The sequence below is a fragment of the Pteropus vampyrus genome, unplaced genomic scaffold (genome assembly GCF_000151845.1).
Source record: "Pteropus vampyrus isolate Shadow unplaced genomic scaffold, Pvam_2.0 Scaffold145, whole genome shotgun sequence".
In the NCBI taxonomy this organism is placed as follows: Eukaryota; Metazoa; Chordata; class Mammalia; order Chiroptera; family Pteropodidae; genus Pteropus; species Pteropus vampyrus.
The window spans coordinates 1,003,346-1,016,752 of NW_011888926.1; the positions used below are offsets into that span (position 1 = coordinate 1,003,346).

The 13,407-nt window shown below is 50.5% G+C and overlaps 2 protein-coding genes, 1 long non-coding RNA gene and 1 other non-coding gene across 4 annotated transcripts in view; 3 read left to right on the top strand and 1 right to left on the bottom strand.

Annotated features, from left to right (window-relative positions):
• The window catches only part of LOC105298089 (NADH-cytochrome b5 reductase 3), a 17,379-nt gene extending 15,264 nt beyond the window's left edge, over nucleotides 1-2,115 (top strand). The window contains exon 6 of the mRNA XM_023535898.1: nucleotides 939-2,115. Within this exon, the coding sequence (XP_023391666.1) occupies nucleotides 939-1,111 (173 nt within the window). The 3' untranslated portion in view covers nucleotides 1,112-2,115. The remainder of the gene's footprint in view (nucleotides 1-938) is intronic.
• Nucleotides 2,116-5,531: 3,416 nt separating this feature from the next.
• Nucleotides 5,532-5,681, bottom strand: LOC111745029. Its single transcript, XR_002782470.1, has one exon. It is a non-coding gene; the product is annotated as a U12 minor spliceosomal RNA (small nuclear RNA).
• Nucleotides 5,682-5,960: 279 nt separating this feature from the next.
• POLDIP3 (DNA polymerase delta interacting protein 3) overlaps nucleotides 5,961-13,407 on the top strand; it is a 24,902-nt gene continuing 17,455 nt past the window's right edge. The window contains exon 1 of the mRNA XM_023535899.1: nucleotides 5,961-6,116. Coding sequence (XP_023391667.1) covers nucleotides 6,058-6,116 — 59 coding nt within the window. The 5' untranslated portion in view covers nucleotides 5,961-6,057. The remainder of the gene's footprint in view (nucleotides 6,117-13,407) is intronic.
• On the top strand, nucleotides 7,857-11,192 carry LOC111745023. The gene is made up of 2 exons (XR_002782461.1): nucleotides 7,857-9,605; nucleotides 10,875-11,192. It is a non-coding gene; the product is annotated as an uncharacterized LOC111745023 (long non-coding RNA).

The following is a 13,407-nucleotide window of genomic DNA, read 5'->3' on the forward strand; positions in this document are numbered from 1 at the left end:
CGGGCTGGGGAGTCTCTGTCTGTGAGCAGCCCTTGCGGAGGGTCAGTCCTTGAGGTCCATGTTGGAGTAGAGCCCTTGCAGCCTCGGGGTGCCAGGTTCTCACTACGGGTACTGTCAGTCATTTGGAGGAATAGGAGAAGGTTCCGGATCTCAGGTGGAACCTGGGGACAAGCTGTGCATGTGAGTGTGCAAGAGACAGGCAAGGGAGACAGGCAAGACCGAGAGGGAGCCACTGCCAGCGCATCTGGAACTTCCGTTTGTGTCCGGGCCTTGCTATTTTCAGGCTCATCAATTGCTTATTTGAGACGCAGTCCTTCGTTCATTATTAATAAGCAACTACTAGGCGCCGGGCTGTCTAATCACTGGGAACACAGCTGTGGGCCCGACGGGGCTCCTCACGGGCCTGCGCCCTGGTAGGGACAGGAGTCAGACAGTGGGCCTGCCGAAATGATGGCGGTGGAGGATGTTACTTTGACCTTGAGCCCGAGGCTGGACACCGGCTTGGGGGCCTCTTGGATCTGGAGTTCACATTGCAGCCTTGTGCGTGCCTCATTGTGTGACCTTGAACAACTCAATTCTGGGTCCTCTGGGCCTCAGTGACCACATCTGTAAGGTGGGTTCAGTGACCCCCTTCCTGTTCACCCACGAGGTGGTTCTGAGGGCCGCCCGAGAGGCCGCGTGGAAGCAGAAGGCTTTGCAAACTGGGACGTGAGAAGGGCTCGCGCTTGTGCGATGGGTGAGCCAGGCTGGGCCTGGGCCTCCGGGAGAGGTTCACTCGGATCCACCTCTTCACTCTTCAGTGCTTGTTGAAAGAAGGGAGGGGTTCGCGGCACAGGGGCTTCATCGGGGGGTAGGGGGGTGGAGGGGCGTCGGGCAGGTGGGCGGTCGTCAGTGCTCCCAGGGCCTCACTTGGACTCACCCAGTCTCCCGCCCCGCAGCCTGGGACTACAGCCAGGGCTTCGTGAACGAGGAGATGATCCGGGACCACCTGCCGCCCCCGGAGGAGGAGCCGCTGGTGCTGATGTGCGGACCCCCGCCCATGATCCAGTACGCCTGCCTGCCCAACCTGGATCGTGTGGGCCACCCCAAGGAGCGCTGCTTCACCTTCTGACGGCCGGGCACTGGCCCCCCGCGCACCCGCCTCGCGTCCTCACGTGCCCTGTCCGCACCCAGCCCTCATGCCCCAACGTCACTCTCCGCCACATCTCACACTTTGGCCTGGGGCTCAGCCTAGCCTGCCCACCACACCTGGGTGGTCACCCCGCTGGGCTGGCCCTCAGGGGGCCCCTTCGGGAGCAGGGTTCTATTGCAGGTGGGCCGCCACTGGCCACCTTCAGGGCGGGTTCCTGACTAGCCCTCACCGGTTCTCACCATTGATGCTGGGTCCCAGGCCCTGTCCGTCCCTCACCCCCACACTCCCCACACTGCTGGGCTGAGGCCGTCAGCACCGTGGTCCACCCCCAAGTCCCAGAGCGGACCGCAGTGTGGAAATAAACGTACATGTCCAGGCAGCCCAGAGCTGCAGGTGCCAGGGTCTCCCCTGCCACCACCTTGGGATCCTCACCTGCCGCCCATCACTACCTGCCTCAGGGCCAGGCCAGGCCTCAGCACCTAACACTACATGACAGGTACCACCAAAAAGTCCTGGCAACGATGGGCTGCCCCTGCCAGGGCCCAGGCAGGCCTGGCCAGCAGGGAGCTTGGCTCTCCACCAGCTGGTTGGGAGGAGGGGTGGCCAAGGGCCCTGCCAGTTGGCACACGGGCCCTCCCGAACCCTCTCCATTTTCCCCAACACACCCAAACATTCGGGCAGCTTTGGGGCTTCCAAGCTGTCAACTCGGCATCGGCAGTCAGATCTATCACCTCAGGGTCTTGGGCCACCAGCCCTGATGGCAGAGCTAAGATGATGCTATTTATTCCTTGTCCCAAACCCACCCCTCCTGCTGCCTGCCTCCGACGTGGGGGAGATTCTGAGCAGAGCCCTTGTCTGCTGCGTTCTCTGTGGCCACCACGTCACTGTCATACAACAGCGGGTTAGTCTCTTGCCTGTCGGCTTTTTCAGTCATTTATGAGCAGAAGAAAAGTTGAAATAAAACTTTGCTAATATTAACCCTTCCACAGCTCCTGAGGCTGTGACCCGTGTCACTGTGGGGGCGGCAGGGAGGGGGCACAGGACGGGGTTGTGCAAAGCCTGGCATTTATTCTGATGTGTATGTGTGTGTTTGTTGTGGGAAATTTGGAGAGTACAGAAAAGTATACACAGGAAAAAAAAAATACGGGGCATCCAGAGGCAAACACGGATCACTGTAATGAAACCACAGGATCTACCGTGCAGCCACTGCTTTTCCCCAGAGCCATCACAGCCTCTCTGTAAACCCAGGTGGGTCGTGATTCAGTGTGTAGCGAGTGCCCTATGGTTAGACAGTTAGGCTGTTCCCACTTTGTGAATCTTGTAAGTAACAATGGCCATCTTCACCCTCTTTCCAGATGATTTATTTTCGGTTAGATTCCAGGAGGCAGAAGGCTGGGCCAGGGGCTCCGGACACGGGAGTCCAACATGTAAACCCTCCCCTCATGCCCACCCTTCTTCAGATCATCTCACCGAGTTAAAGGCATCTCCAGTCCTGTCTTTGGACAACTCTGGATGTCCCCAGTGTCTTCCTTTTCGCTGTCTCCTCCTGACAGCCCTAAGAGAAGTAGGGGGACGTCACTAGCCCCATTTTCTGCTGGAAAGACAGGCTTGGCAATGAATGGCTTTCGGGTTGGAAGTGGGGCTGGAGGTGAGGCGGGTGTTGTTCTGCCCTGTGGAAGGCTCCAAGATGGAAGGGCGTCCGCTAGTTCCCGCGTCCATTCGTGCACTGTTCCGGGTGCTGGGGACTCAGCTGTGGCTACCCCAACACGCCCTTCACTGCTTCTGGGGTGCTACTGAGAAAGGCATCAGACAAGGAACAAATGATGATGGTAATGAGACTGTGTGGGAGTGAGGGTGGCGGGAAAGCCCTCTCAGAGATGGCATTTATGCTGGGATGTGACGGGAAGGAGCTGGCCGTGCTGGGGTAGGTGTGCAAGGTGGTGGAAGCAGCAAGTGCAGAGGTTGTGGAATAAACTTCCAGGCAGATCAGAGGATGCAGGTGGCTGAGAGGACTGTGATGATGAGGCTGGAGAGGACAGGAAGGGGGAGCTCACCCAAGGCCACACCTTGGGTACCAGGGGAGCCCCTTTCTCTCAACAACTCACCTTCCATTCTGTCCCCAGTGCCCATGTCCTGGCCCTCACATGTACTGGGGCAGGCAGGGCTGGGACTCAGCCTAGGAAGCCCAGGCCTCAGTGGCCCTTCCCCACACCCACTGTGTGCTGGAGACCCTGCTGAGCACTGCACACAGTAGGCCTTCTCGTTCTTGTCCCAGTCTGGACGAGAAGACAGGCCTGAGTGTCTGGTCTGACCACACACCTGCCTGAGCCCATGAAAGGCCGTCTTCTGGAGCTGGGAAGGACATGAACTGGGCCCGGCCTCTCCCTCAGGCTCAGTCTCCCCATCTTTAAAATGGGTGTGTGAACTTGGTCAGTGATTCTCCATCCTCTCAGACCTGACACCATTTTAAAAGAATATTTACAGCAGCACCTTTACCCTCCTGAAGTGATTCACAAGTAATATCACCAACCTACACACAGAATAATTTCTTTTAAAAACACACAAACCTATAACTATACTATAAAAGCAAGAAAGGAAAAGAATGTTTAAAATGATGCACATTTCAGCCTGTAAATGCCACAGTCCCCCAGAAGCGGGGTGGGGCGATCAATTTCCAAACAAAGAGGGACCTAATTCCTTGGCTACTGCGCAGCAGCATTGCTGGCAACTCCATTTTTCATACCAGGCAAAAAGTCTTGCGTATTTAATACAAGAAATGGAGTGAAGCCTGTCTCAGAGAATCGTAACGGATCTCTAGGCTCCAGGAATGTCGCCAGCGTTGGGAGGGCAGGCAGGCCGCCCCACCCTAGTCCACCCCCACGTGACCTGATCCCTGTCGCCGGGACAACCAAACACAACTCTGCAAAGCTCTGAAATGCCCCCTGGGGGCGGGCCACCTCGCTGACAATTCCAGAAAAAAGTTGATCTCCATTAATGACCCTATTGTGCTGGCTTTAAAAAATAATTTAAGGGACTTTTTTTACCTTTGCAGGCGCAACAGGACCTTAGCTCCTGAGGTCCTCTGGCCACTTCCTCGTTCTTCTGCACCTGCCTTCGCGGTCCTCTTCCGTGGCCTTGGCCCTTCTCTCGCACCCCAGGGAGGGAGGGGATAGTGGTCCCGGTTCAAGCAGCACCGAATCACGGCCAGGTGGGACCTGGAATCTCCTCCGTCTGGTGGCCGACCGCAGACCCAGCTCTCTCGCCCAGTGTCTCCACGGAGTTTCCGACAAAGGATTTTTAATCGTGGCGAGACGTTCTGTCAAGAGTACGTAACTCCGCTCGGCAGCGTTGGGCTTAGAAAATGATGATGAGAATAATAACTCATAGAGCACTTAGTCCATGATCGGCGCTGTTTTAAATACGCTGCATCTTTTATTGATTGATTGACAAACATGTATCCAACACCTCGCCTCATGCCAAGCTCGGTGCTGGAGGCTGGAGTTGCATCGAGGCAATTACATGTATGGAACACTTTAATGAAATCAGTCTATTTGACATTCGCAACGACCTGTGTTATTTGTCCAATTATACAGATCAAGAAGACTGGCACGAAGAGGTGAAGCGATTTGCTTGAGAAGGTCGTGCCGCCAAGAAGTGTGCCCCTGGCACGTGACCCAGGCGATCCTCCAGCTCTCAGCCCCGTGAGCACTGCATTTTAAGCCACAATATGAGCGCCGACTGTGCGCAGCCGGGAGCCGCATGTGTCTTTCTTTTTCCATCACAAATAAGCAGCTGACATTGTACAGTAGTTATAGGGGGGGAAGTTTCAGAGAACTGGCTAAAGTCGCCTTTAGGTTCACGAACTGTATAGAAATGGACAGTTTCACGGGCCATAAATAATAAACATTGTCAGCAACTTTGGAAGGCCCGACCAACGTGGAGGGCGGCTAGGACAACAACCGGGCCGCTTCAGACTCGCGGGCGGTGAGGAATGCACCACCCTCCGGCCCCGATTCTCGTTTAGAGTAAACACCCCCCAACTCAGCTTTGCTTCTACCTTCAGACAAACCTGTTCTCTCTCTTTTTTAATAACCAGTAAACTACGGCCAAATATCCACTTACCCTTATTACAATATTTAAAAGACCATGATATGAGTCAATACTTCCTACAGTGATGACATTTTTATAATAAAAACCCAGTCGTACTTATACAAGCAAGAAACAGACTACGCTTTTCGAAAGGACGAAAAGATAACAGATTAAAACCAAAGTGAACACGAGGAACCTATAAAACAAGCGCACTGTAATAATACCTACTAGAGAATTAGTAACTTAGGGGACTGAAAAGAAGCAGGACCTAGTTGTCATTAGCCTGCTCTTTCCTTTAGGGTAACGGGGTCGGGCAGATCGCGACTCCCAGGCATCCCGCAAAGTAGGCGGGTCACCTCAGGGGCAACCTTTACCCGCTCAAAAATTCGTCTCACATTGGCAGTGAGGATTCGGGCGTCACCCCGAATCGTTATTTTCCTTACTCATAAGTTTAAGGCATAAGAAAGATGAGAAGTTACTTCCTAGGTTATGAATCTCGTTCTCATTAGCCCTACGGTGAGTATCAAAGTTGACTGCTGAACAGAGAGCTCCATTCCTTTAAAGTTGATCTTAATCACTAGTAAATCTTTCATCTAACTTTTCATTTTATTTGTTGTCCGGGGAGAATAGGTGATGGTAGTGCGCGCCCCGCCGTATGCAGATAAGCAGTCAGTGTCGCTAAGGCTCACGGGGAGCTCCCGCCCCTTCCGCTCCTTGCCTGTTTTGAGCTGTCGCGAGAGTTCGTCGCCCGACCACCGGAAACAGCTAGTCGCTCCGTAGCCACCGAAGGGGCGGGCTCGAGGGCTGAGGCAATCGTAGCGGCTCGGTGGTGTAAGATGGCGGACATCTCCTTGGATGAGCTTATCCGGAAGCGCGGGGCTGCGGCGAAGGGGCGGTGAGCAGCCTTTCCTCCCTTCGCAGTTCAGGGCCCGCGGCCTAGCGGGGCTCAGGGTGGAGAATGGAGCGGCCCGGCGCAACGCAGAGGGCCGTCTGCGCCCGCCCCCTGCCGTAGCCGCGCTCCTCATTGGCCCAGCCGCCGCCGCCGCGACGGGCCCGGCCGTCCGGCCGCCCACTGGCTGCAGGCGCCGTCGCTCTGGCGGGCCGGGGAGGCTGGCGGGGCCGGGGCGCCCAGCTGGTGGGAGCGGCCGGGGGTTGGGGGTGTGGGGGTCCTGTGGGGGGCGAGGCTGCCGCCGCGGAGGGCAGGGTCTGCCCCCCGGGGCCCGGAGGGTGTCTCCCGCGCAGCCCCCTCCCCTGGGGAGACTGGCCCTTGGGCCCCGCTTCCCCGGGATCTCAGCGCGGCCTTGGAGTTAGGACGACTGAAGTTGAGCGGGGAAGTGACTCGCTACGACTCTGCCCTGGCGTTGCTGCCGAAGCTGAGGCCCAGCCCCACACCTTTCATCTCCACGTCCTGCGCCCAGTCCCCCGATCCGAGCCGCCTCTGTTAACGCTCGCCTGCCTTTGTGCGGCGTTATAGGTTCTGCAAGCGCCTTGGTGGACATCCTGTTTCATTGCTCTTTTCGCAGCCATGTCGGCCAGCTGGCAGTGTTTTCTCCATTTTGCCTTTGAGCTTGAGGCTGGGAAAGGTAGAGTGACTTGCCCGGGGCCACGGAGAGCAGAGAATCGGGGCCGAGTGCACTTCACTTGCTGGCGGAGCTGGCCCTCAGGCCAGGGCAGAAAAAACAGGTGGAACAGGCCGTTTCTTGGTGGCCGTTTCTCCGGCTCTCAGAGAAGGGCTGTTCTGTGCCCCAACTTCCTCTGGACCCTCAGATATTGTTAGTCATCTGCAGCCTTTATGAGCTCCAGTTCACCTGTCTGAAGGAGTGGGAGCTTGGCCAGTAGTTTTCCAGCATACAGGCTGTAAAGACGTTACATACTGTTTTCTCGGACAGTTGTTCAATCAGCAGATGTTTATAAATACCTCGCTTGCGCCTGTGGCTAGAGAATAGATTTTTTTCTCTTGTTATCTGAAATGTATTCCCCGACCCCCACTACCGCTGCCAGCACCATCACCCCATAATTCACCAGGCAACACTTAAGCCAGCTTCTAGTTCATGACAGGCACTCGATATTGAATTTTCTCAACCATTACCTGTGAGTAGTTCTCTCCTAGGTCTTCCTTCCAGTAATTGGTGTGGAATTGGTGCCGGATCCTCTGGCCACTTCTAAACCTGTCCCGGTTTTATAGGTTTGCTCAACAGTTGCCGAACGAGACAGTTTCCCACTACACGCTCTCCGTGCAGTCTCTCCTCCCTGACTGCAGGTGGTCTGTCTGTTGGGTCTGTACTTTTCTGGTGGTTGTGTGTGTGCACGTGTGCAAGTCTTGCAAGTCTTGTGTTGAGCAGTGGGTGGGGCTGCAGGGAAGGTGCGGGGCATGGATCCATTGGAAGTATATGGATTGTGCATGCAGCCAGGCAGACCTGGTCACCTGGCAGGCCTCATTGTTGGTTCTTTCCCTCCCTGGCCAGATGTCTTCCGGGCTGGACAGTTTGTGGTACTGTAGTCATGGTTCCTTATAGGTCGTTGAGAATATTAAATATAAGAATATAAGAAGGCATATTTTAAAGTTTGTACCAGGTAGTGAGTGTTCAGCAAATGATGGCAATAATCATGGGCTTTTCTGTAGAAGCCAGAACCCGTCTCCTTCCCGCGGACGTGCCAGGTGAGCACTAAAACTCTAGAGTCAGACGGCCAGAGTTCAGTTCCCCGCTTCTCCCACTTTCCATATGAGCTTATGCGAGTTACTTAACCTTTCCATACTTCTCTTTCTTTATCTGTAAAACATGCGAAATGCTTCATTAGGTTATTGTCAGAGCCAAATGAATTAATATATCTAAAGTACTTCAAAAGCGATGGGTACTAAGGGCCCAATAGATGTTAGTTTTTTTTTTTAATTAAAGGCTTTTAAGTAAATAACATTCAGTTTTCAGTGTGAGAATATTGCTTTGCCATTTTGTACAGATTTGATTGAGGAAAAGTACGGGTAAAGAGACTGACGTGGAAGAAACTGGACTACATGCCGTGTTTGGGTAAAACCTGTTGGAAATTACATTTTTATTTTACTTGCACAGCCAACAAAGAAAAACTAAATCTGGGGCATTCCTGTCAAGAATTGTGAAAGGTCTGAACAAATGTCATTTCTTACAGTAAATATAATCTGTTCTACATACTTACTAGAAGTCTCCTTACTGGGAATTTTGGTTTAACATTGCATGGATGTCCCAGGAAGAACTTTGAGCTTAATAATTTAGGAAGAACCTGTGACTATCTCAGAAAACATCTTTCTTCTTTTTAGTGGAAATAGCAAAAGACTGAGTCTGTGGAAGTGTAAATAACCTCTTTCCCCATAGATCATGGAACATGCTTGTTCTTTAGAGCAGTCATTTTGTTTCATGTTCATCTCGTAAGTCAAGAAAGGGATCATTATTATTACCTGGGTCCAAATTAATTATCAGAAGGTTCCTTGATTAATGCAAAATTAGAGAAAGGGAGGGACCATGGTGAGGCACTGTTCCCCATGCACAGCACATCTCTAGTGACTTCAGTTGTGTGGACGAGTCTCTTCAGGACACCAGCTGCAGTACAGGCCTGCCCTCTGGTCAGTTTCTTCCTTTAGATGTGAAAGCATAGCTGTTAAGTTAGTCAAGGCACCTCTGGTTTGATTATTTTAATTCTCAGAGGATAGCTATCTGTCCACAGCCTCCTTGTAGTTAGATGAAGGTGGCAGGCAGCCGTAGTGGGAAAGTTAGGCCCTGAGTGTGTTGGAGTTGAGCAGCCCTGGGTCACATGCCCTGCCTGGGGGTCCTTGAGGCCATGTGAGTAGGGGTTAGTGAATTTTTCAGTTCAGGCCAGGGCTCTGGTCCTCATTGCTTATTCTCCTATAAAGGAAAGTAGACCTAAAACAAAGAGGAGAAAATTGTTACATAACTTGGAGGAGAATTATGATTTAAATGAAACATCTGAAAATTATATAATTGTATTAACCAATGTTACCCCAATAAACTTAATTGAAAAATAATTTTAAAAATAATTTAAAAATAAAATGAAACATCTGCACAAGACTCCCTTGGAGGGTAAGAGGAGAGTGTCTTATTTTTCTTTGTGTTTCTAAAGCACCCAATTCAGAATTGACCCTCAGTAATAGAACCAAACTGTGTTTTCTCCTTATAAAGATGACCTCAACACACACATACTCTAACCTAGAGACCTCCGTGGATTAAAACCCATTTTATAATAATCTAGGCCTGAATCCTTTGGACTGGACATCTGTCCAGAGCCAGCTGCTAGTCCCTAACAGACCCTTTTTGGTCATCATGTGTGCCAGGCTCCAGTGGACCATTTGCCCTCTGGCCCACAGCGTTCTTCCCAGGACCGTGTGGAGTACCTGGTAAGTGTCCAGAGGCAGTACAGAGTTGCACTGTTTCAGGTGTGATCGTGTTACGAGACTTGCTCAAAACTTCCCTTTCCCCTCCTCCCAAATGCATTTAGTGAGGCCAGAAGTGCACAGTGTGTTTCAGGAACATCAGGTAGTCTGCAGTTGGAGATGAGGCTGCAGGCACAAGTTGGGGCCAGGCCAGAGCCTCTGCTGAGGGGTTCGGCTCTGTTAGGGAACCCTCAGCAGTTCTTGGAACAAGAGGGTAACATAGTTGACTCTGTGTTTTAGAGACCTACCCCCAGCAGGAGTGTTTATTTGAAAAATTCCTGATGACTAATGCTTGCCCTATAACCAGTACTGCTGCCTGCTGGGATGAATAGCTGTCTTTTCATGCGAGAAGAGAAGCAGCCATTATAAAAAACCTGAACACTGAAACCCCCTAAAGGTGTTCATGAAAGGAGTTGAAAAGAACTAGTTGTAACCAGGGAACCGAATACATAGAATTGAAGGAAAGTGGCTTACTTATGTTCCTGTGTCCACAACTGCATGACCTCGCTCTCCCAAATGTACCCTTTGCGCTCTTCCAGTAGATAAAATACTATAGCACAAAGCTGGTGATTTTTAGTGGTCTTTCTTGCCTGACAAGTGCATGCTGCATGGGTCCCAAGTAAGCACACTGTCAGCCATCCTTGGCATGTGTGTGCTCACCCTCTAGTCATTAGGGACTGTCCTGTGTCCTTGGACATGACTGGAGTCCTAAGATTTTCCTTAGCCTGAGGCCAGTATTCATTCTCAGAACTTTTCAAGTTCTGGTCTTTATTTTTGACCCACACTTAATGTATTGGTGCGTTAAGTAGATATAGTGAAGTTCAAATTCAGCCTTCACCATTACAACTGTGACTATAATGAGATTCTCTCCTTGAATCTCAAGTTTCCTTATCTGTAAAATGCAGATGATAACCTAATTTTCAGAGTTATGAGGGTTAAAAGAGGTGTGTCAAAGTTTATAGACTTTCAGTAAGTGTTCAAAAATGTTAGTTGAGGTCTTCTTTATAAAATCTTTCACACACCCTGATAACCAGTTGCCCCTCATGTGGCCATGGCAGACATTGCATGTCAACCATAGATTCCTGTGAATTCTCAGAGCACTTCGAATAGCCATTACTGATAATCAGAGAGGGAAATTGTTGAGGAATGTAAATAAAGGTTATGGAGGCCTAATCTCCTCTACCCCTCCTATGAAGGTTTATTAATCTGCCCCTTTCTTTGTCCTCTGTTCAGGGATATGAAATTTGTTTCAAGAATCTCGTTCTCTGGGCCACCACTGATGTAATTACTGTCACTACAGATGCTTGTCTTTTTTAGAACTTCATAGAAATGGAGTCATTCAGTATGAACTCTTATGTCTGCCTTCTTTTACTCAGCATAATGTTTTTGAGCTCCGTCTGTGTTGTTTGATGTATCAGTGGTTCATTTTTATTGCTGAGTAATATTTAATTGTATGGGTACACTACAATGTATATCCATTTACCTGATGATTGGCATTTGGTATGTTTTCAGATTTTGGTGATTTTTAATAAAAGCTACTCAAAAAAAGAATCTCCTTGTTCCTTTAGTCAAAATAATCACTTTTAGTTGGTTACCCTTTTTTGCCCTATTTTGTGGGCAATGATGTTTTCTTTCTTGAATGATTGCCGAAATTGGGAAACTTGACTTTTTGAGAGTATAATTGATGCCTTGGGGTCTAGCTTTGCCCAATTTTATGGTATTGTAAAATCACCAGAGTATCAGATGGTAACATCATCCCATCTCCTTTAGTTACAAATATCCGAAATGGCTGGTAATGAGGGTACTCTAGTGATGGGAGGAGGTGGCATTTGGAGAAGGCAGATGAAGAGAGGAAATCTTCAGGACAGGCCCAGGTTTGGAATAGGATGTGTCTGATGCCCACTGTCTAATGGATGGGCTTATCAGTGAAGTCTTCCACTGTTGATGTTTATGCAGCCTTGTTCCATTTGTAATGTTGTTCCATTTGTAATTTGTAATGTTCTCTCAGTCAGAGACCAGCATCTCTGTTTTCAGGAGGCCTTTCCTGAAGTTCCTGCAGGAGCGTCAGGAACTCACCCTCCTTGGGGCAGGCGAGATCTTTGTGGGCCCTCACTGTTAGGGTCAGATCCACAATGGCTGGGCTGCGTCAGTAGGAGCTGAGAGGAGCAACTGGTGGCCAGAATCCTAGCAGGGTGCTGCGCTAGTCAGCGGGGGGCTGGATAGAGGGCCGCTTTTGCAGAGGCAGTTTTCTCTAGGAGAAGCCCTTTGAGGCAGCCATCGCTTCTCCACTCTTACCTCCCCTGGGCCTTAGAGTAGGAAGGAGAGAACTTGGAGCCTGTTATAATGAAAATATTGTGGGTTCTGGAGTCAGGCAGGCCTGCGATCCGGTCCTTGCCATGCCACTACCTCAGTGATTTGGTTCCTCCTCTGTAAGATGGAGGCAGTTGTGAGTCCAGAAGGATAAAGATTGATAGGAGCCCTGTAGGGTCCTTGACACTTAGCTGGAACTCAGGATGTGGAAGCTCTTTGAGCCTTTGTCTTTACCCTGGAGGAGAGGTGACATAGGTGAGGAGCTTCAGGGTGTGCCCCTGAGAAGCTTTTAGTCCTGTAGGAGATGCAGGCTTGTAAATAAATCATCGCGATGCTGCACAGTAAGTGCCTTAATGGAAGCTTTGTCCAGCACTTGAATGCTCCGAGGAGGGAGCCTCCTGCCGTGGAAGTGATGTGGGAAAAGTGAAGGGTGCTCTTGGGTGGGAGCTGAATGCCTCCTCAAGTGACTGTCAGAGCTGCAAGAACAAAGCGGCACACTGTGGGCTGTAATGGGCATTTTCCACGTTCAGTCTGCCTAGAATACCCTTTGACACAGTCTGCTCTTCCCGGAAACTCTAGGCCTCTCAGCCTTCCCACAGCCCTGCAGGTGTCCAGTCACTTGCGATATCCTCACAGACTTTGGCCTTTCCTAGAGCAGGAGCTTGGGGATTATTTGGATATCTGCATGTCCTCCACCCCCAATTCAGAGCCCTGGGTGGGAGGCCTGTTCTTCACCGTGCTCTTTTTGGTGACTTGATTGTCCAGCACAAAGCCTGCAGCTTCAGAGTGGTCAGGGCGTGATGAGTGAAGGAGTCCATCTGGAGTGCTTCTCACTGACTTGCTTCATCTGGATCTGGGTCTTATGTGTTGATCAAAACTCTTTCCCCGACTTAGGAGTAGGCCTTTAGTGGTAGTTCCTGGTGTGAACTCGTAACCTGTTGCTTTTCTTTTATCTATGTAAGAAACATATAAACCTGTAGAGAATTTTTATGAGTTCGTTTGAGCCAAACTCACGACAATTGCCGAGAAGCAAAATCTCAACAGGTTGAGAAATTGCTCTGGAGAATGGCAGTTTTGCCACTTATTTTATGTATTAGAATCAAAGGAGAAGGTATAAGGAGGGTTACATGAAATCCATGGTGGTATATTAAGGGGGTGGAAGGCAGCAACATGGGGAAATCTCTGGGATTGGATAGAAAGTAAAAGGAAGAGACACGTACTTCTTTACATTGGCTGGTACAGAATAGTTAATTAACATTTACAGCACACAGAAATGGTCTTTGGGGAATAAGATAACAGTGAGGGGTTCTGTAGTCTTGTGCTCTGGTGCAGTTATACCCAGGGGTCTAGAAAAGGGATAACTGATATTCCAAGGGTATGTTATCTTAGATGCAAGAAGACAATAGACAGGCTCACTTTAAGGTTGACCTTTGTCAAGGAAGCTACAGGCCCAGAG